This window comes from Xyrauchen texanus, chromosome 34 (genome assembly GCF_025860055.1).
Source record: "Xyrauchen texanus isolate HMW12.3.18 chromosome 34, RBS_HiC_50CHRs, whole genome shotgun sequence".
Taxonomy (NCBI): domain Eukaryota; kingdom Metazoa; phylum Chordata; class Actinopteri; order Cypriniformes; family Catostomidae; genus Xyrauchen; species Xyrauchen texanus.
The window spans coordinates 11,995,761-12,019,467 of record NC_068309.1 but is presented as its reverse complement, the minus strand read 5'-3'; the positions used below and the strand labels follow the sequence as shown (position 1 = coordinate 12,019,467).

The following is a 23,707-nucleotide window of genomic DNA, read 5'->3' as shown; positions in this document are numbered from 1 at the left end:
GAGAGTTTCTTGCATTCCTTGAATCAATCACGTTTCTCTCTTGTAGAATTCGCGAAGTCTGGGAAAAAGAAAATGCTGTGGTTCTCCCAAGAAAGCCTTCCTTTACTCCTCGCCACGTTTAATACAAGCTTGAGCACGTAAGTGTCTTTTAATGGCTCCAGAGCCCGAGGATTTTGAATTCTTTCACGTATTGTCTTCTTAGAACCGTTAAGGATCAATCTCACCGATTTATGACATGAAAAGAATTAAAGCAAAGTGCGCAGAGCTCGTAGTTCACACCACCGAACTTTGCATGGCATCACGTGACTCCCATGCTGAAGCGCTTTGAAAAGAACCAAAGCAGGGAATCCACCAGATGGTTCGAGCAGAACCAATCCATTCCCTCTTGGGCCATCACATTTCAGCCTACTTATGTAAAGCTGAATGCACACAGAGCCCAGGGTCTTTACTGGTATTGATAGTGCTAATAGACAGTTCAACAGTGGTCTTTACTGTAATCTACCTGCACCTTTCACTGACCAACAGGCAGCTTCTGATAACCTTTGGCTCTAAACAAATGTGAGGAGCAGTTCGACTCAGTGGATGTGAGCGATGGTTTGTTTGTCATGAGTTTAGCTGCTATAGAGTTCCATTTGATAAGCTGACAGGTGACTTGCGTGAACACCAGGGATTTGCTGCACAGACCCCTTACAAGTTAACACACCTTTCTCCAACTGAGAAGCAGCAGTACTTTGATGTCCATTTTACATCGGTGACATTGCTTCACTGTATACTGCAGCCTAATCAGCTGGCCCCATTGGCAAAGGAGGTTCCTGCATGGGGGTCATTGACAAATAAGGTTGTCCGAGGTGATAAAAATTTGATTCTAAAACGCGTGTCAAATTCTATGTGTCCATATTTTTTTTGTTGTTGTTTTTAATTATTATAGTGGTTTATACACAAAATTTTTTTTTTATTATTATTATTAAGTACAATCTATAACAATACTTCCCTTCCACCTTGTGTGTACACCAATTTAATTAAAATACTTTTTTTTTTTTAGTTTCAAACATATTTTTCAAAGTAATATATGTATTTTTTCAATATCTATATACTTTGTGACCAGAAAAATGCTAATTTTCCATAAGGTGTGCCTTTAGCCTTATTTTACCCTTTTCCAAAAAGCTTCCACCAACTACTTATGTCGGCCTGGGTAAAGTCTCACGTAAGTTGATTCATTCATACAGTGTTTATTTGATATCCCACAGAAACCCTAAACCTACTAACTAAACCCCAACCTCAACGTAACTTTAGGAACGACTGCGACTATCGTGAGACTTTCCCTGCCCGAGGGTTACCTTCTAGACACGGCCGTCTACGGGCTACGGCATTACTACAGAAAGTTCAAAGAAAATGAAGCTCCAACTTGAATTTCCACCGGTCCAACATGCTTTCAATAGGCGTTTCCTCCGGAGCAAAAGTGACGGATCATGAAAGACCTTTACAAGCGTTGACGCAAACTTTGAAAAGGATCCATCGGGTGACAAGAGGGTTGAAATCACAAGCTTGTGAGCAGACTTTAAACAGCAAACGAGTAAAAAAAAAGGCAGCATAAAATAACAATTTGATAGCTTTCGCCATCGTGTGCACAGCCAGCACCTGCCATCCTAACCTACCCAGGGGAAAAGGCAAGCATTTCATATGCAAATTATGAAATAATTTTAAGTAACCTTGTTAGAGTAAAAATGGGTCACGATGCAAGATGTTAAATGCTCTCAGCTGGACCTTTCAAATGCCTTTTCCCAGGCCCAGACCGATTTAGGTTGCCAAACTATGCTCACGCATCAAAGACACTGATTTCTCCAAGGCTCGGACTCTTTTGTAAGCCTGCAGTACCCTCTTGTGGTATTGTTGAAGAAAGTATGTCACGTGTTTCTTAGACGATGTGTCGTTAATTAATTTCATTTTGTCTGCATTATGCAATGTACTTGGTACATCTTTCAAAAAATAAATAAATAAAAAACAAGTAGAATGATGGAAAGCTTTTGAAAAAGCTGTTGATTTTAATAATTTAAAATATTTTTTGCCGACATTACAGCAAAACCTGACGATATTATTGCAACTTGCTTTTATATGTCATATATCAACATCAAGTCAGCTATGATATATTGTATAGAGTTTCGATTAGTATCAAAGCAGGCCCTGTTATATACATTTTAATAGTCTTAAAAACACTTTAGTGTGTGGTCTAGAGAATGATTGATTTCATGATTATACTGTGGCAACTCTTTGCAGAGTAGTGCTCAATAGGGAAAACATGATCTGATGACTGGAGAAAATAATAATGTCATTGAAGTATATATTGACTATCATTTATCTATCTATCTATCGTAACACTTTACAATAAGATTACATTTGTTAAAATTCGATTAAAACATTAGTTTACATGATCTAACAATCGATAATACTTTTACAGCGATTATTAATCTCAGGTGATGTTAATTTGATCATATAGAAATACATTTTTATGGCGTAGGCCTATATGTTAACATTAGTTATTGCACTATGAACTAACAATGAACTATTGTATTTTTATAAACTTGCATTAACGAAGATTAACAAATGCTGTAAAAGTATATCGTTCATTGTTAGTTCATGATACCTAATGCATTAACTTATGTTAATGAATGGAACCTCGTCATATATTGGTATATATTTCTTACATTTCCAAATTATTGCTTCATGTCACTTAATATCGCTTTTTATTTTATATATATATATATATATATATATATATATATATATATATATATATATATATATATATATATATATATATAATCTTTTGAGCTTATTGTTTCTTTGTTTCTTTGTCATTGAGTGCGACGTGCTCGTGACAGAGTTCCCCTGACGTCAACACGCAGAGTTTGGATGAGATGGATGCGCGCATGCGCAGCGCTGCAGATTTCGACTAAATAGAGGTCTTTGTTGAGACCAATAGCCAAATCTTACTCATGCTTTTCAGATACCTCAGGGAAATATACTTCAATGAATAAGCAGTGTTGAATACAGTCGAGACCCTGCAAGACTAATGCAAGCGCCACCGTAGCATGAGAGGACATACGCAGAGCTGAAAACATCGGATATAAACAATTAAACCCAGTGTTCTCGTCTTAAGGGGGTATTGTTTTTTATTTTTATTATATGTTGGTTCGTTTTATTTTGAAATCGCGACAATTGGTTGATCGACATGGGGAAATAACATAATTAAAAGAAGAATCATGAAAAAACAGTGGGATTTTTCTGTGGAAAGGCTGCCCATGGCACGCAGAAAAAGTGAGGTTCAACTTTCCAGCTGCCTCGTCCAAACAGAGGAGAAAGGGGAAGAGAGAGGATATCTATGGGCCAGCTCTATCCTTCATATTTCATATAAATAGTCAACATTTGGGAACGTGAAAGAGGATGGAAACTGTCGGGAAATTCGAGTTCAGCAGAAAGGATCTTGTAGGACATGGTGCATTCGCAGTGGTGTTCAAAGGCAGGAATCGAGAGGTGAGAAAATATCATTTGACAATTTATAACGAATGGTTTTTATCTAAAAGCACTGGCTTTATCTTGTATTCGCCTAATACTAGTTTTGTTGTTTCCTCACTTATTGGCTGCACAACCGACATACCACCTTAAAGACACAATAGGCCCTGAGCACAACAGATGGAGACGAGAATAAGAGATTAAACGTATAATACTATGCTAAAATTCACGATTAACAATCCTAAAAGAGACGTGTCTTGCATCTGAAGCTCGTTACACTTATACATTTATTTTATTCATATGTAAACAAGGCATTAGTGTGCTAATTTCCGGTTTTACAATTTTGGGGGTGCAGACAATCAATTATTGACAATTATTCCGGCAAATATTGCAAGCACTCTTGCAATGCTCCTTATGATCATGGACATGCATTGACATGTTGCACAGTATATGCACTCACAAACATAATCTATAGATAATTGCGGTCAAACCACTAAAATTGCATTATTTGCATTGCATTTTCTGGACAGAAGCACGATTGGGAGGTTGCAGTCAAATGCATAAACAAGAAGAATTTGGCCAAATCCCAGACCCTTCTCGGGAAAGAGATCAAGATATTGAAGGTAATTTATGGTTGTATTATCAATGCAATGCAATTCTTGACAGAATTTCCATTACCTAACTGCAAGAAATAGCGAGTACAAAATATGTCTTGTTTGCTTTCCCCTAGGAACTCAAACATGAGAACATCGTTGCATTACATGACTTTCAGGTAGGTTAAACATGAAATGTGGAGTTTTCAATGTCCCAGTTTTCAGTGCAATGTTTTTAATCAATTTTGTTCAACTCTAACTAGTCTAAATTATTTTATACAAATACTGTAACTTTCGTTAATTGCCCAAGACGTCAGAAACCGACGGAAAATTATGTTTCTCCATCGTCCGAGGCTTTAGCATTATTTTCTTTGCTTTGATTGGCTCAAAGCAATCACGTGTTCTTGTGTTGATATGACATGTGCGCTTGTTTTTAATGGTTAACCTGCAAGAACGATGCATTATGGGTATTGCAGTTTTGTGCACACATTTACATCCTTGTCATAGATATATACTGTAGAATTATGGTATCTATAAAATGTCAAGCTATGTTTTATTGTGTGTGCGTATGCTGAAAACAAATGTTTTATTGCATAAAAACAGGGAGGGTCAACAGATCTTAATCTAGATATTAATTTATTGTGTGCTACTCGATTCTGGATTCTGAGTTCATTGGCTCTCAGGGAAAATATATCTTGCAACAGTGGAGTGAAGACTGGTGAAATGTTTTCATTTGATGTCTTGATACTTCCTTCAAAATGTTTGTTTCTTGGTATTTGCTTTGTCCACGGGGTAATCACAAAGTTAATGTGTCAGGCATGTTTATATGATGTAGGTTAAAGGAATAGTTCACCCAAAAATTAAAATGATCTCATCCCATATGTGTTTGACTTTCTTCTGGAGAACACAAACAAAGATTTTTAGAAGAATATCTCAGCTCTGTACATCCTTACAATGCAAGTGAATGGTGACCAAAACTTTGAACCTCCAAGAAGCACACAAAGGCAGCATAAAAACAATCCATAAAACTCCAGTGGTGTAATCCATGTCTTCTGAAGCGATCCAATCAGTTTTGTGTGAGAACAGACTAAAATGTAACTACTTTTTACATTACATCTTTACGTCTCTAGGCACGATCATCATTTCAAGTTTGACTAGATTACACTTCCTAGTGCTTGACGCTTAAGCTTGAAATCATGATCACCAAGGAGACTGCAGATGTCAAGATTTATAGTGAAAAAATTTGTTACATTTTGGTCTGTTCTCACCCAAAACCAATTGTAGCAGAAGGCATGAGTTCCACCACTGGAGTCATATGGATTACTTTTATGTACCACATGTTTCCCTTACAAAAAAGTAATGGTGGATCATTATATCAGGTAGGCCGATTAATCTACAAACAGCCTTGTCCATGGCTAATAGACTGAATTGTTACATTATTTGGTTATTGCTGTTTTCAAATTTTGTATCGGTACTTAGAGGATACAAGTGTTTGCTTTTAGCAATTTTGCGTATGTCTCATTTTCCATCATTAAATTATATTCTGTTACTATTGGCATTATATCAGCCAATGATCTGTATCTGCTGACCACTACAAAAAAGTAATGTGGTGGTACCATTTTACATTGAAAGTATCAGATGGTAATACAATAATATTTTGATATATACTATGGTTCTGAATGTACCATGCTATTGACATGGTTCCAACCAAGATAGCTCAAAAAACACTACATGGTACGTTTGTTACTTTTTTTGGTAGTGTTCGCTATTTCTGCTAAGGTTTGGTGTTGCTTTTGTTTCCTTTGTATTTGTGAGAATTTTTCGAGAGAAGGTTTAATCTATTCAAAAGAGCATACTCTGGTGTGTGTTTGAAGAGCTACAGCTCAAGTGTCTCAGCACAGTTCATCCACACAAGATTCTCTGGTCTGACCTGTTCTCTTCTCACATCTCCTGGATAGTCGCACCACTTTCTGGGGTCGTGTTGACTGTCTATGAATTGAATGGCATTAATGTTCAAGTAGCTCTGCTTGCTCTACTCCGGAGGTGAAAGTCTGTGTTTGAGCTACTTGGCTTCTTGCCACACATGACAAACTTTTGCTTGTTTGTGTGAATGTGGGAAGTACACCAGGTACTGTGTTTATTTTGGTATCTCTTCCGAAGCAGAGAGATGACATTTTTAACAGAACTGTATAAGCGTAAATTTTTTTAATCAACTCAACTAGATCTGAATGCGTACTCTAAACTGAATAAGATGCATAACCATTGACTTTCTACAGTCAAGTTTTGATGGATAGCATGGATAATGGGAAAAAAGGTTTGAGGGTGTACTTTAGATCTAGGATTCTCTGCTCAACACAGCTGCTAGTCATAGCTTTGTATTGGTTTTCATCCTTAATTGGTCACTGGTTTCAATAACATCTTACAGATAGACTCTAGAATGCTTAACATATAACAGTGTTGAGGCCACATAATGGTGGCACTGGTCACCCAGATTGTCGTTTAGTCCACATGCTGTCGTTGCTCATCACTTTTCTGTTGTATAGCTGGTATCAAAAATGTATTTCTATTTCAAATAGGAAAACGTTTATGAGATAACCATACAAATAGGGTTGTCACAAATATGAAATTTAGCTGACGATTAATTGTCAAAGAAATAATTGCGATAATGATGATTAATTGTCAGTTTTTGGGCTACAATGATTATTTGTCTCATTTAGGGCTTTATTTATTGTCATATTTCTTTAGGTGCATCTGTGCTTCATGCACCTTAAGAAGTCATTTTTACATATTTAACTTATAATGTATTAATCAAATAATAAAACATGGATATTATTTCATTTGAAGGCTTTAAAAACGTATAAATGACTTTTAAAAAACTTTCGTTCAACTTTAATTATAGTCAATTTTACATGTACGGTACACATTTTTTTTTAACTCAAATATTTAATTTTGTATATATTTTTATTACATTTATATTATGCAATAGTAAAATATTACTGTCCTAATTTCTTAGCTTACATTTATTTTAATGCTCTTTGATTAAACACACAAGCCTTTATTTCTCACAAAGCAACCTTTGAGATTTAGTTTCATCACTCATTTTCTCATTTGACTCACTTGACTTATTTTATCACTCCACAAAATAAAGTAAGCGGGCGTCTGTTCCTCTGTGTCACTGTGTGTCATTAGTACTGCAAATATGAACCCGCTATATGACCAGAAACATTTGCTTTTACACGATCGTTTAAAGTGAAGCCGGAGCACTTTGCATTATACGTTTATATTTTCGTAGGAGTTTGGTGTGAGCCTCTGTTGGAGGTACTTCACACGATACCAGACAGGTGCCCCTCTGGTTGGTGCGGCTCCATGACAATCTGAGTTCAACTGATTGACACACAAATGTACCATTATTGGAATATATATATATTTGCTTAAAATGCCCTTTTTTGGGGATTAAAATGTGTTTGGATTTGATGTGTACAATAATTGCGGTTGTCTCAGATAACTACGATCAGACTGTGCAGATATGTAATTGGTCTGTGCCACACCATTCAGTTGGGTTGCACAGTTTTGTCACACTATTGAAATATCTTAGCCAAGGATGTATCATATTTGAGAATAGTGGGATAGTATTTGGATCATTGATGGTATATATCTGGCATCGCTACTGAAATGGTTGTGTTGGAAACTGGATGAGCTGCAACAATCTGTTGCTTTTGAATAAGAAAAGTCCAATGCACTTTATGGCAGAACCAGTGTAGGAGGGTCTCTGCTGAGTCTGTAGTTAAATTCACCATGAACAGTCTCACGCCCTGCTGTCTTCATAAGCAAAGCTTACTTTATCACTTGGATGAACATCAGTCATCTTGTCATCACACAGTTTGTGTAATCCACGTTGGGTTTTCAAAGCTGAAATCGGCACGCTCTGTGCTGCTTTATCAAGCTCTTTCGTGAACTTATTTTCAACTAGATTTTTTTACATTTTATGATCAAGGACCACTCATTTAAGTTATTTTAGATTAAAAAAAATTAACCTATTAATCATTGTACAGACAATCATTCTAATGGCAAAAGCAGCACTGTCGGTCTATAGGCTTTATGGCAATGATTAACACTTAAATATGTAGAGTAGCTATTGCTTGGTAGAGAACCGTTTTTGGACTGTGAACAAAATAAACAAATAAAACTAACACATGATATCTTTTCTGAAACATGAATAAGCCAGATAGCCATCCCTGAAATTGTTAAATCACTAAATATTAAACTATCCACATGATTGCAATCAGTACAATAGGTCAGCTGACACATGGTTTTCCGGGGAGGTTGTGTTTGCTATTGGGTCAGCTTTTACAACACCAATCCTGTTATTTTCCTAGCCCATGGCCGAGGTCTCTCAAAAATATATAGGGTAGCCCATTTAGAATGACCTTTTCACTTAGCAACAGCTGACCTTCCCCCTCCTGGTATCCCCCAGCCACCAATCAGCTGTGCCAAATCCATTGATCCGTGAATGTCTTAAGCTGCTGACTAAGCATTGCTGAACTTTTGCTTTCTGCTACAATGGAGATAGATCAGCCAACTGTCTGCTCGGTAATTTTGGATGAACCAGTCAGCCTGAAACTAGGCCAAACATTGCACATTGCTGTTTTTTTAGGGGTTCTTGGTAGGCAACAGTGTAGGTCACAAAGTAAATTTCCCATTAATTTGTTCCATAGGGAAATTGCTTTTTAATGGTAACTGGTAAACCATTTAAAGTGTTAGTTTACCCAAAAATGAAAATTCTCTCATGAGAATCAATTCACACAAAAAAGCTGTTAAAACTGGGTACACATCCCAGATGTGAAGATTTTTATAAACACATTTCAGCTCTTTGTCCATACAATGCAAGTGAATGGTTCCATCAGCCTGCTGGCTGTTTGATGGTCCAAAAGGCATATTTAGGCAGCATTAAAGTAATTCACATGACTCCAGTCGATAAATTAATATCCTTTGAAGAAAACCGATAGGTTGGTGTAAGAAACAAATTGATGGTTACATTTTTTTTTTTTTTACTTTAAATCGTTGCTTCCGGCCAGCGCTTTATTGCTGTTTGAAATTTCCTAAATCTCGTGTGACTTTGTTCCTCTGTTGTATAAAAAAAGCACCCAAAATCTTCACTTCTATTCTGCTGAAGAAGGAAAGTCATACATATCTGGGATGGCTTAAAGGTAAGAAAATCATTAGAGGATTTTCATTTTTGGGTGAACTAACCCTTTAAAAACAGATTTACCGTGAGCTCAGAGGTTGTAAAATAATGGTAAATGTTTCTGTTATAGCCATCAGTCCACATTATTTTAACTTAATAAAAATAAAAAAATGCATTTAATTGTGGAATTTGTGCTAAACAACTACACTGCCCATGATCCTGAAAAGAAAAATCTACCTATCAGACAATCATGGCAAACAAAGCTCACAAAAAGAGCTATGTAGCGATAATCTGAATCATGCAGTCTCCATACACTCTCAAACTACATGCTGTATAATGTATATGTATTACTTATGTGAATATTTTGTTGAGTTCTTTAAAAATATTGATTTTATACTTATCATCAACAACTATAAATCAGTAGTTTGATATTTTTCTATTGTTTTAATTCGAAAACATCATTTGCAATGCTTCATGGGATTGTAGTTCTTGTCCTAATGAAAGATGTTAAGTTTACCCTCTTGTACCTGTCTTTTTGTTCAATTTTCAAATAATCTTTTAGCTTCAAATCAAAGTATGGAACGTTATGATTTACCTCAGATCTAGGTGCGTTGGTGCATGACTAAAAACTCTTATGGAGGTTTTTATGTCATTACTATGAAATAAATTAATTTCTATGGAAGAAATTTATGGGGAAAATAAATCAGAATTCAAGATGGCTGAAAAAGTGGGTGGGCATTTTTGCACACTATTGTTCTTAGGGTTAGGGATTTGAACAAATCTCTAGTTTCCTAGCAATCACCATGAACACCCTAACATTTGCATAGCAATGTGCTGTAAATTACTCAGTAACCACATAACAATGCCCTGGCAACAACCCTCAACAACCTATCATCGTAGCAGAGGCTTTTTCATAGGCAAGCATCACTTACATTTGTTAGGTTTTATTTTATGCCATACTTTCTCTGTAAAAGCTAAATAAGTCATCTCTTTTCATTTTTTTTTTTAATTGAAGGATGATAATGCTGAGTATTAACACAGCTTTTGACCTTTGCCCTCCCTCTAGCCATTATTAGCCCATTATGACCCTGTGCAGAAAAAAAAAACCACACTCCTCATGCCATATGTTAGCCTAACTAAACCAACTAACTAACTAAGTCAACAAGGATTAGTGTCGGTTCAGGGCATTTTCAATTCACACAAAAAAGCTGTTAAAACTGGATACAATATCCACTGTAAACATGTTATCACTGTGTTCCAAATGTCTCAATGTTTAATATGTTTTGCATATTTTTTTCAAATTAAAGGCATAATGTACATAATGTGTTGGTCATCGTTTATTGTACTGTTTTGAATCTCATTACTCATGTCTCTTTTAAGGAAACGGCAAGCTCTGTGTACTTGGTGATGGAGGTAAGTCAGCAAGTTTTCCTAGTGTCTTTTGTCGTTTATCTTGTCTGTCTTGTACCTGGTAATGCCTGCAATTAGCTGTGCCCTGGGGCAAGTGGAAGACAGCTGCAGTTGTTATCACAACAAATTTAGACAGAAAATGGTCTGAATTCAGAGTACTTAATACAATAGGGCTGCACAATTAATAGAAAAAACAACAATAGTTCACCCTTAAGTAAAAATAAAGTCATCATGTTTTTAACAATTACTATATGATTTTTTTTCTCATCATGCAGCCCTATCAAAAAACATTTGGAGGATCTTTAATCTTTTCCAATTACTTTAGAACTTCGTGCAGAGGCCCTTCCAGCATGTCAGTACCTAGAAAACCTCTTGAGTCACAGAAAGGCAATGGGGTCACAGGGAAGCTTTTCAGTAGTGAACAAAGGGAAATAATGGCCCATCCTTTGTTTTAATATGCATGTGAATCCTCTCTCTGCATGCATATGAATCCTCTCCCTGTATGCAGAGAACTAAGGCTCATTCAGGTTTTGTCATACAGCATTGTTAAAACTAAAGGATTTAAAAGAATTGTTGTGCAGTGCTCTGTTATTCAAGCGGTTGATGCTTCTCCTTTAATGCTCACTGTTCCTTCTTTATTAACTTTTAGTACTGCAATGGAGGTGACCTGGCTGACTACTTGCACTGTAAGTGGGACATATCATATATTAAACATGACCTGATTTATTTATTTTTTTCATTCTTTCTATAAGTAAGCAATTTGTACATTTGATTTCCCCCCAAATTGTAAACACTGTGGCTTTGTGGTGCTATCAAAACATTATGCTTAGCATCCTCTTACCAGCCCTACAAAGCAACATTGGCTAACCAATGGGGGAGGGAACTCTGTTTTGCCGACCATTGGCAAATGGGAGTGTTCTGGAAACCTGTTTTAAGCCAGTCATTATTTTTGCATTCTTGCTCAATGCCACTAGTTGCACATAAATTATACACTTTAACTTTAACTCTTAATATGTGCAAATTCAGGAAAAATTATGAGCTGCAAAAAGAGGATCTGCTTTGACAGAGTAGGGCTGGTTCTCGCACTTCTCTTTTGAGATTATGCTTTTATGATGAAAGAAATGATAGCAGTTTATTTTAGAAGCATGCAAAGCCAAACTCAGGAAGTTAGATAAGAAGGGTAAGGGTGTGTGTTTGTCTTTGTATTGCATTGCTTGTATGTGCAAGCAATGCACAAAGTGTAGAAACATAAAATTTGGCTGACAAATTTATAATGTAACCTGTTACAAGTTTTTATATCCTCTGTAATAAAAACAGTGGAAAGAATGAAAATGACTAATCTTTAATACACACTTTCAGCTAAGGGCACTTTAAGTGAAGACACCATCCGAGTATTCCTGCAGCAGATAGCAGGGGCCATGAGGGTCCTTAAGGACAAAGGCATCATCCACAGAGACCTGAAACCCCAGAACATCCTGCTGTCCCACCCTGCAGGCCGCAAGTCCCACTCCAACAATGCCTGCATTAAGATAGGTGTGTATGTAGCGGATGCATAGCCTGTGTCAATGTGTCTGGTGTATCGCTACATCTCGGACTCTCAAAGCATTAAAAACTTTTGCAGAAACATTTGAGCAAGCATTTGTGTTTACACTTATTGAAATTATTTTTCTTTATCAGAATACTCTTAATTCAATGTGTCTGCAGAAGCACTCATCTGACAAATATCGATCAAAATATCCTAGTTAGAGAGCTCTGTATATTACTGCATGATTTCTTATAATTTCTTTAGAAATTAATAGAATGAACCTCCTGAGAGCCAAGCGTGACTGCTGTGTGCATTTCCCATTCCCCTTTATGATTTGTAACTACTTTAGTAGCTCCTAAGAAAATAAAGTACCAAAAAACAAGTAGTTTTCCTAAAAATGTATGTCCTCATATGTGTACAGTGGGACTAAGTTGTGAAATGTTAAACAATACCAAGCTATAGAAAGTTTTTATATATATATATTATTTTTTTTTTTTTATAATGATTTATGTTTCCAGTAGTGTTGGTTATTCATGTTTTTGAGACGTTACCGGGATTACATCAGAAATTAGCATAAATAATTAAGATTCAAAGTGATGGCCAGCATCATCCAATCTCTGCCAACCATGTTAAAATCAAATTTTGCTTTAAAAAAAATCTGAATCTATGTACTGATTATCATTGTTTCATGTCTGCCAAACATGTTGAGTGGTCCAAACATCATCTGCAGCTTGAGACTGAACTTTTGAACGGATGTTAGGAGTGATGGCACTTGGCTTTATAGGAAGGCTACTGGATGCTCCCTTGTTCCCTAATTAGGGAATGACTTAGATCTCACTATTCCAGGGGTGGTAGTCCGCATCAATACTCGATGAGCTATCCACCGAGATCAGTTAGTTTAAATTAAATTATGCATAGCCTATTGTGAAACCAAAATGTAATGTCCATGCATGTGGACGTGGGTCTTAGGAGGTTAAAGAAACATTTATCTATTCTAAAAATAAAGCACATTCTTACATATAAACCTACTTAATAAGTCACAGATATAAGTGATTTGATGGTTTGTTTCCCAGAATTTACTGCTCCACCAGTTACTAAGATCTTACTTGTCTCTCCTTAGCTGACTTTGGTTTTGCCCGTTACCTCCAGAACAACATGATGGCCGCCACACTCTGTGGGTCCCCCATGTACATGGTATGTATTGTGTATTTTCTTCCTCTTGAACTTTGCATACATATGTGTTATTGTAATTATAACTCTTTAGTGCTGTCGTCTGTTCAATAGGCACCTGAGGTGATTATGTCGCAGAACTACGATGCCAAGGCTGACCTGTGGAGTATAGGAACCATTGTGTTTCAGTGCCTGACTGGAAAGGCTCCGTTTCAGGTGCACACTTTCTATCAGAGCTGAAACCTAATTTGGATACATTGCAAACATACCATATTAAGTGCAATTTATATTATGTTGAAAATTGTATGTGTCAGTGGTGTCTAGATTGCATACCTTTACATAAATTAACATCATCAGTGCAGTACATACTTTTCATACTTAGTTGAAGTATGCAAACTTGAGTTTAGCCCTAGAGTTAACTATAAACAGTTCATAAGTACACATAACATTTAGTTTTTTCTCTTCTCATATCTCCATTATAATAATTACTATAATTAGATACTTGCATCTAGTCTGAAGAATAACTCTAATTGCTATCCGCCTTGTGATGTGCACAAGGGTTATTGCTATCCATAGCAGACATCCATAGCTTTTTTTTTTTTTTTTTTTTTTACATTGAATTACATTATTTTTTTTAATTAAATACATTCTATTAAGTGTCTTTAATATGTCTGTCCATCAGGCCAGCAGTCCCCAGAACCTCCGCTTGTTTTATGAGAAACATAAAACTCTCAGCCCAAAGTAAGTTTAATCTTATGCATTTTATTGTTTTGAGATTCTTTTTCTGATTGAAATATGAATGGTTTTTCTTCAAAAGCCTGTCTTTCCTTCATTCACTAAAGCATTCCTAGAGAAACTTCCAGCCATCTCAGACACCTGCTGTTCGGCCTCCTGCAGAGGAACCATAAGGACCGTATGGACTTCGGTTAGTGCTCTTTTTACCCATATGCTTTATAGTCCATATCTTCCACATACACTGGTAAATTAATGCACTAATCTGATTCACCTTTAACCCACTATTTTATTTAGTTTGTAAATTATATTATGTATTTTTTCCTTTTCCAAGTGTAGATTAGACACTGGTCAGGTCTTTTCCAATGTCGTCTTTGCTGATCATAAAATCCTTCTGTTTCTGTAGATGAATTTTTCAGACACCCCTTCTTGGAAGCAAGCTCCTCAATGAAGAAGTGTGAGTTACTACACTTTTAATGATGTATCTAGCCTCTCTTAAAATTTTAAGATGATGTGGTTAATTTCCATGACTTTTGTGGTAACACGGAATTGCATAAATACATTTTGAATTTGGTGGTGCTAGTGGTGTAGAAATTACCATTTAGGAATCTTTCTATTGTATTCGCTTTTCCTGGCAATTAAATGGTACTTGATTTAATTTCATAGATGTATATGTTTGTTGTATTTAAATGACACTAGCATTTGTTTGATATGTATATTTCAGGATATTAATATTGTGTGTATTCACAGCTGCTCCAGTGGCCATGACATGCTTTCCCAGCTCAGCATCTGCCAGCTCATCTGCTAGCTCGTCCACTTCACACCTGGCTTCTCCGCCTGTAAGTGTGTGTCTGTATTTTAAGAAACTAATTTGTGAAATATTTGGCTGCTTAATATTTCAGTTGCACTGATAAGTCCTTCTTTGGGTCAGGAGTTTATCACAAACATGAGGATAGTGCCAGCTCAGCAGCCTACTGTCTCATCCAACAAAGGCACTTTTTTGAAAATTCTCTCATTATTTACTCATGCCATGCCAGATGTGACTTTCTTTCTTCTGCAGAACACAAAGATTTTTTGAAGAATATCTGAGCTCTGTTGGTCCTCACAATGCTACGGAATGGTGGCCAGACCTATGAAGCTCCAAAAATTGCATAATTGCCACATAAAAGTAATCCATAAAACTCCAGTGGTTAAATCCATATTTCAGAAGCGATATGACAAGTATTACAGACCAATATTGATGTCCTTTGTTTCCATAAATTTCCATTTTCACTTTCATATTCTTTTACATTTTAAAAGTGAAAATGGAAATCTATAAATTGGAACATGGAAGACATAAAAAAACCTGGAAATATGAGGGAAGATATTATTAAGATTAAGAACTAAGTTGTCCAGGTCTGGAAAAATCATGGAAATGAAATTAAATCTTAGTTATGGTAAAAAGTTATGGGATAAAATGATCAATAATCCTTATCCTCAAATGACTGGAAAAACCTTGAAAAATTAATGGAAGTTCACTGGCCAAAAGGTGTGGGAACCGTGCTTTATTTATTATTATTATTTTTCTCCTTTTTCTCCACAATTTGGAATTCCAAATGACTGTAGAGTGACTCGCCACCATCCGGGTGGCGGAGGACAAATCTCAGCTGCCTCCGCGTCGTAGACCGGCAGCCTGTGCATCTTATCACGTGGCATTGTTGAGTTAATTACCGCGGAGATATAGCGTGTGTGGAGGCTCCCCGCCATCCACCGTGGCATCCAAGTACAACTCACCACCAGTGGCGGCTGCTGGTCTTTCAAAGAGGGGAAGCTCATTTTCGGCCTACATTATAAACTTATTTAAAAGTAAATTGTGCCCTACGCTCCTTTTCGAGAAAATGCACTGTGACTCTGTCGTACCAACTAGGCGTCTTTTCCAGTGACTTGACCAGTGTCTTCTCAATGGCCAGCAGAGCTAGACTGCTTAAACGACCTTGGCCCATTGTGTTACTTGGCCCTTGTTGGATGATTCACTACTCTCATCATGTCCCCTAAATGACAGCTCCTGTCGGCCAAGCAAGGATGTTACAGCAATAAGGCGGTTTAGGAAGGCCCTGTTTTGTTTAACTGTTTCATTATGTTTAGTCACTTGAATGCGAGCACCTTCATTGATTGCATGCTCAACCCTGATCCTGCCCATGCAACTTAATCTTGCACATGCACTCACATGTTCATTGCTGTTTTCATGTCTTTTATATGCCCTGTCAAAGTTAGACAGATCTCCAAACCCCACTTTTGACCAAACAACACATCCGTGAGATGGTTTCATCAAGAGGCATGGCCAGCAGTACGTTTTATTTGTCACAGCACTTCCAGTCAGCCAGCTAACTTTGTCATACCAGGAGAGCTGAAAAGACCTGTTATTTTTCCCTATTTTTTGCACTAAATCAATCTTAGGTGTTGATCTGCCCTGCTGTTTAATTCTAATTTTTTCCTCGTAAGGAAGACTTTCAAATGGCTTCGCCAAAATCAGGTCGACAATATTAGCACCGTCTGCCATCGTGCGCAGTTTCACCCGTACGACGCTAGCCTACTGTATGAATGAATGAATGAATGAATGAATGAATGAACGAACGAACGCTCTAAAACAAAATATATTAAACTTGGTAAAACTGAAACAAGGAATGTGGTGTATAATTGTGTGAAATGTATTATGCAAATTGACTAGCAATTTCAGCCAAACAAATATAAAGAAATAGGTTGCAGCAGTTTGTCTTTACGACTACACTTGACAAATCCACGATGGGACTGAGCGCTGAAATAGCTTCAGTGACTTCTTATAGTACAGATTCAGCTGTCAATCAAAAGGAGATGCAGTCTTTCGACAGATCCTCCAATCATCACGCGGAAGCCCAGAGTCCGGGCCAGCCCACTCCTCATTCACCCCCAGAGACGCTGAGCGTCCGTGGGCGGGACATAATCGCAGCATTTATCCAATGACCGTGTATTTTCGGAGCACTGAAAAAAACTGTTCAGAGCAGCCCCATTGAAGTCAATGGACGCTTCGGCTTCAACAGGGAAATGCACTGGCGCTTACGGGAATGTATGAGAAGTAAATCGAGTCAGCCGACCTGCTATATGTAATGTAGCTGATTCTGAACGAACTCGTCTTCGAGATGAACGTGTTCTAACGCATTTTTAGTCAATAAATTGTTTACACAATAGTACATATTTGACCATTATTTTTTTGACATTATAGGGGAAGCTGAGCTTCCCTTGCAGTCTTAAAGAAATCCCCACTGCTCACCACGCACACCACCAAGAGCAAACCACATTATAGCGATCACGTGGAGGTTATCCCATGTGACTCTACCCTCCCTAGCAACTGGGCCAATTTGGTTGCTTAGGAGACCCGGCTGGAATCACTCAGCATGCCCTGGGGTTTGAAAATATTCAGGACAACAAGGTGTAAGTCCTTAATTTAAGCATTTGTCATAACATATTATGTCATCCTCTCCCAAATTTTGCAGCAATCCCTTGCGGAGATCCAACAGGTCCGTGTGAAGGCATTGGCCTCCCCTACACAGGACTCTCCTGGTTACCTACTGAAGGACTCGGGTGGTTGTGGCGGAGGCGGCAGCAGTAGCAAAAACTCATCCTGTGACATTGATGACTTTGTCATGGTTCCTGCTCATTTCCCCAGTAAGCCAGCATTTGTCCGGGGAGAACTTCATTTTCATTGCCTCACTCAGAAAATGTCATGACTTCCCTGTTGAATTTGGATTCTGGGAATTTAGCATGTTCTCAAACTTGTTCTGTTTATCCTTTTCTCTTTCTTTCTGTTTCTATCACTTCCTATAGGTGAGCTTACCTGTGAAATGCCAACAGGAAAGGTCCTCCAGGACAGTCTGATGAATAGTGGGTAAGAACTGTCTTAAACTGTTTACAGATGCCATAGAGAGAATCTATTTTCTATTTGTCTCCAACAAGGTTAGTTATATACACATTTCTGGGGCAGTGTGACACCAATAACACAACATTGTGTTTTGTGAATGAAAACACACATTAAACTTCAAGTATGTAAACATGATATGTAGGAGCCGTGGCCTAGAGGTTAATGCTCATGCTGTAGCTTATTTGAGATATTAATGAAATGCAAACAGAATGAATTTCTGTGGAGAATATTCTTTAACAAATAACGTAAAGTTCACAAGAATGATTTATGATCAATTCACTCTGTAATTTGTTCTGCTTGTGTTTCATGAGTAAGGCCCATTATGTATTGTGCTTACTCTGCCAATGCAAGTTTCAATCTAGCTTGCCACAAAAGAGGCAAAACCAGCCTGTTGTTTCTTTGTAGAAAACAATCTCAAAGCAGCTGTGTAGACTTTACAATTGCCAAAATAAAATTCCAGTTTGATAAGATAAAATTGAATTTAAGTTTTCTTGCTGTTGTTTGAGCTTGACTCCACTGCTAATGTTCCCTACCTCTGCCCTGCATTAGGAGTTCTCTTCTGGTGTCTGGAGGTCAATCCAGTCAAGGCAAGACTCCACCACGCTCTCCCTCCTACAGCAGCTCTCCTGGACCCAGCAGGTAAGAACACAGCAGGTTGGACGCACAGTCGGGCAGCACTTGAGTATGATGTTGGCTAACATGATGATTATTTCATGGCAGATTTTTTTTGCTGTTTTTGCTGCAAGCAAGTCTGTTATGAGCAGGAGCCCTGGGACATTTAAGAGTTGTGCATTTCTACATTTAGCTGCCGAGATAGAGAATGATTTCTTCCTGGTTGGCAGTGGCTGCTCTTGTCACTGTTTGGTTTCTGGGTCATTGAAGATGGATCGGGGCCTGGCGGTTTTAGCACTGCAGGGGAAATGAGTCCTGGATTGGGAGGATGATTGTGTCTTTGATGGGCACTGACTGTCCTGCTCTTCCATTATTAAACACGGCCCTTGAAACAAATAGTCGGGCACAAAACGTAATGAAGAAGAAAGCTATTGTTAAAAACATGTTCGTAAACAGAAATAAATTCATTAGCGCAATGTAAAATCTAAAGACAAAAAGCAGATAAAAAAATTAACAAATAGAAAAAATTATCAATATAAATAACTAGTAATGTTTGTAATTATTTTGTCATCTTTTTTGTAGTTACACCATGGTCGTCCGCATGCAAAAAACACATCCACACCATCTTAACACACTACGCCATTGCAGTGACACTTGGGAATGAAAATAGTTCATTTTTTTAATTTGTTTTAGTCTGTGTGTTCATGCATCGCTTTTGGAGCGTTTCACTAGTTTTCAGCATCTGTAATCATAAGTGCTAAATGTAGTCCGACATGTTGAAAAAAGTGTCTTGAGATCACTGCATCTTCTGTGCCCGGTCCAGCTGTCTTAAGGTGCAAAAGTCTGTGCTGCCTCTTGCTCTCGTTGGTTTGACAAGGCAAGTTGCCTGTACAGAGTGAGCTGACTGCCCCCTACTGCCGCACCAATTCAAGCTTGAATTGGACCAATGGTAGAGGAACATTCCTTATTATAGAATTTACATACAGATCAGGGGCATGATTAATTGCCTTTTAGGTTTTTAAAAGCGTTATTTTTCATATAATTAATTGCACTACATTAGCACGTTAAATTCACAGCCCTAATAATTATTGAAACTATCTAAAGCAAAAGTACAATTTAAAGAAAATATTCAAAATAAATGTTATTTGGAGAAACAAAACTATAATATCAAAAGCCCAAAAGACACTGATAGAACTCTGCCTCTGACCTTTTAACTGTTTTGCTTTGAAAACAGTAATGCTTCTGCAGAAGTTTCCCATGAGATATGAAATGTTTTTATTTTATGGATCGGGATCTGGAACATAAACTAATGTTAGTTTCATGTTCTCTCTGTGCACCCATTTTTTTCTCTCTCTGTCTCTCTCTCTATGTTTTATTACTCTGAATCTCCGGCTCATTCTCAGCAGGCCGAGTGAGTTCTCTGGGAGTAACTATAGCTACTATGGGCAGTCTGTGCCCATTCCAGTCCCCACACAGATTAACAACTACCATCGCATGGAGCTGAACCTCCAATACCCAGGTCAAGAGTACTCTCCACGGTGGGTTAATCCCTATGCTTGCATGCATACATACACTCCCTTGTAGAAATACCTAATCTAATTAAATCTGATGAGTTTATGTCTTAGATTGCAGCATAGCACTTACTCTGTCTCTCTCACTCATTCCCTCAGGTCTGGCACAGTCCAGAGGTGCGGTAGTGGGAGTTATCTGTCCTATGGACGAACAGGGCCTTCCCCCCCTCAGCTAGGTCTCACTCCCCGCAGACTGTCTACAGGGGGCGGTAAACCCTTCCAGCTCTCTCCACAGGGTGAGTGGAAATTTTGGCTTTCTTTCTTTAGTCGGATCATTAGCTAAAGATGATTTAGCAACTTTGTTTCTGAAAGAACTGTTTTTCTCTCCCCCTCCGCTCTTGTCTTAAAAGTTGACACCATTCCTGAGTTACCAGGCCAAATGTGCACAGCAGGTGCAGAAATGGGTCACAGGGGCTTTCGGGGTGGAGGTAAATTGCCCTTCCTCTGTTTCCATACTCTTTTGTTGTTACAGTCATACATAGTCCAATTACTATTTGTTGGAGGTCAGTGAAGTTAATGAAGAGAACTAATTAAATTGTTGACTTTCATTTCTGCCCAGAATGTGAATATGATCAATTAATGATGTGTAAGGTGATTTAGTCATTGTGTTTCACTGAATGGTTTGTTTTCAAATGACTCACCTTGCACCATTTTGGCTGTACGTTTAGAAACCAAGACTCGGACCCAACAGCAGCAGGGTCTGGGGACACGGTTCAACAGCGCCCCTTGTTTGCAGGAGGTGAATGGGGGGTGCAGGCAAAAGATCAGAAAGCAGCATTCAGACCCGGTGGTAGTCCCTCAGGGAAACATAATGCCCTTTAGGACCCTGCACTCCTCTCCCAGGCTCAGTGAACTTATGCAACGCAGCCCTCTGCCAACCATCTTGGGTTCTCCTTCCAGAGTAAGATTTAATTCTGTTTTGTATCTGTTTGTGTGTACATATGCATCAAATAACCTCATAAGGCCCTGGTATACTTCATTATTTTTTTTTTGCATCCTGGTCGACCGTGTTGCCTTTCAAAGTATACTTTTCTGGGGGGGCCTGGGTAGCCCAGCGAGTAAAGACGCTGACTACCACCTCTGGAGTTTGCGTTTTCAAATTCCAGGGTGTGCTGAGTGACTCCCAGCCAGGTCTCCCAAGCAACCAAATTGGCCTGGTTTCTAGGGAGTGTAGAGTCACATAGGGTATGTCGTTATAATGTGGTTCTCGCTCTCGGTGGGCGCTTGGTGAGTTTGGCATGAAGCCTCCACACGCGCTACGTCTCTGTAACAATAAACAAGAAATATAGACAGTATTTGAATTTGTTGAGCGGAAAAGTGTTTTAGAAAGTAACTTAAAGTAATTAATTGGGATTACTTTTTTAAATCAAGTTGTTTTAAAGTAATCTGATTACAATTTTTGAGAAATAATTAGCTATTTGTAGTGGATTACTATTTTTAAGTAACTAACCCAACACTTACACTCAGTATATAGACATTTTTATTTTGTCCTAGGCTATGCCCCCATTCGAGTTTCCGAAGCCCCCCAGTTCCCCAAACATGGTCACGTTTATGGCCCATCAGGGTCTTAGGCCAGCTCAGGGAGAGCCCAGTCTGTCACCTGCCTACCAGCCTGAGGAGAAAAGGGTCTTTGGAAGGTAAAAGCAGAAACTTTGGAAAGATGTTGTTTCTGTACGAACTCTGAAATTAAGCTAAAATTGAGCTCCCACACCCAGCTTTTCTTTATTCCTTATTGTTTTTTGAACTGTCTATTTATTTGTACTTTCTATTGTCAGGTCTCAGAGCGCCGGCCGCCTGTCCGATGTGCTGCTTATGGCAGCGTTTGGAGGACAGAGAGGAGAAAGAGGCAGCATGGAGAACCTCAACTCTGACAGAGCCATAGACATCACAGGTGAGCTCTTTGGCTGGCATGTTTACATACTGAAAATTCTTGTGCAAGCAAATGCAGTCTGTGTATGATATTACTGGACTTCTCTACAAAATACTCATCCACACATTGAAACAATTCCATGTCTTACCCAATCAGTGCACTCACAAAATGTGGCTAGTCTAGGGTCATGTGTCAAGTTTCTTTATGTATTGTGATAGCAAGGTTAAATGGCAAGTCCATTAGCATTTTGAGTAATGTAGTTTTACTGTTAACCACGAAGGTCAAACTGAGGTTGATAAATGTGGCCAAACACCAGTTATAGATAATAATAAACTAATTTCTGTCTCTAAAAGGAAACTCACAGACAATGAAAGTCCAATACAGCATAAATACAAGACGCATCATTTGTTAACATCTTGAAATGAAATGGTTTTATTGTACATGAACAATAAAACCATCTCACGTGTATATAAACAAGTTTTTAATCAAATGAATTTCATGGTGTGCCAATTAATTAATCAAAATATATAAATTTTTGCTGAGAAAGACCCTCAAATAACAATAATTCAGTTTGTAATGATTAAATAATTATAAATAGTTATATTTAAATGATTACAAATAATATATTGTGTGTGTGTATATATATATATATATATGTAAACCTGCATCAGACAGACGTTTTTGTAGCATTTCACTTTGGTTGCATCCTGTCATAAACATAACATTTTTAGGTCATTGTGTCAAGTTAAACATAGTTTAATACTTTAAAAAAAAACACATCTTGAGATCCCTAAATTCTGATTTTTGAATGCAATAATGCGTCTTCATGTTGTGCAGTCTGCAGAAGGGTTGGTTTGTTCTCTGTATAAGCTGCACGTTGCATATACATTTGAAGGATCGCTTATTGCCCCCTGGGGAAAACAGGTGATACTTCAAGCTTAAATTGCTCAGGAATCATCCTTATTAAGGTCCGGGGACATAAAAGAATTATGCATAAAAAAAGTTTACACAATTAATTAACACGTTAAATCAACAGCACTAATATGCAGTCTTCTAAAACCTTATATTCTCACGACTCTTCTTCACAGCGCCCCCTGGTGGTGGAGCTTTTGTAGTGGGCTCAGGTAGCCCAGCTCGAGTGGTGTTTACTGTGGGTTCTCCACCCAATGGTGGGACACCTCCTCAGAGTTATCGCTCAAGGAAGTTCTCCGGTAAAGAGAATTTGCTCCAATTTTGACTAATTATTCTTCATTGATTTATCTGAATTGGTGATGCCTTAATTTAACATGGAGCCTTCAGGATAGTACTGACCTGACCTTTGAACTGACCTCTTCTGTGTCTCAATAGGCTCTTCGAGTTCCATTAGTCCAGTGGGATCCCTCACGAACCGCTACCCACAATGGATTGATGGCTACGAGGGATCCTCCAGTCCCCGCTATGGTTTTTTTGACCCCGTCTCAGCTAACCTGGGAGGAGCTGTGACTTTTGAAGCCCCTGAACTACCAGAGGAAACCCTAATGGAGGTAAGCACCAAATTTACTGCATTTTTTTAAATCCATGCACAGTCCAGTACAGCAAAATCCAGTAAAGCCACA

At 38.0% G+C, this 23,707-nt stretch overlaps 1 protein-coding gene across 1 annotated transcript in view; it reads left to right on the top strand.

Moving 5' to 3' along the window:
* The first annotated feature begins 2,922 nt into the window (after positions 1-2,922).
* ulk1b (unc-51 like autophagy activating kinase 1) overlaps positions 2,923-23,707 on the top strand; it is a 29,364-nt gene continuing 8,579 nt past the window's right edge. Inside the window, exons 1-23 of the mRNA XM_052103903.1 lie at positions 2,923-3,531; positions 4,041-4,133; positions 4,241-4,282; positions 10,669-10,701; positions 11,348-11,384; positions 12,058-12,231; positions 13,344-13,417; positions 13,508-13,609; positions 14,076-14,134; positions 14,236-14,318; positions 14,532-14,582; positions 14,876-14,964; positions 17,635-17,806; positions 17,966-18,026; positions 18,609-18,698; positions 20,075-20,209; positions 20,342-20,478; positions 20,593-20,670; positions 20,911-21,143; positions 21,737-21,879; positions 22,018-22,133; positions 23,201-23,323; positions 23,460-23,635. Of these exons, the coding sequence (XP_051959863.1) occupies positions 3,442-3,531; positions 4,041-4,133; positions 4,241-4,282; positions 10,669-10,701; positions 11,348-11,384; positions 12,058-12,231; positions 13,344-13,417; positions 13,508-13,609; positions 14,076-14,134; positions 14,236-14,318; positions 14,532-14,582; positions 14,876-14,964; positions 17,635-17,806; positions 17,966-18,026; positions 18,609-18,698; positions 20,075-20,209; positions 20,342-20,478; positions 20,593-20,670; positions 20,911-21,143; positions 21,737-21,879; positions 22,018-22,133; positions 23,201-23,323; positions 23,460-23,635 (2,391 nt within the window). The 5' untranslated portion in view covers positions 2,923-3,441. The remainder of the gene's footprint in view (positions 3,532-4,040; positions 4,134-4,240; positions 4,283-10,668; positions 10,702-11,347; positions 11,385-12,057; positions 12,232-13,343; positions 13,418-13,507; positions 13,610-14,075; positions 14,135-14,235; positions 14,319-14,531; positions 14,583-14,875; positions 14,965-17,634; positions 17,807-17,965; positions 18,027-18,608; positions 18,699-20,074; positions 20,210-20,341; positions 20,479-20,592; positions 20,671-20,910; positions 21,144-21,736; positions 21,880-22,017; positions 22,134-23,200; positions 23,324-23,459; positions 23,636-23,707) is intronic.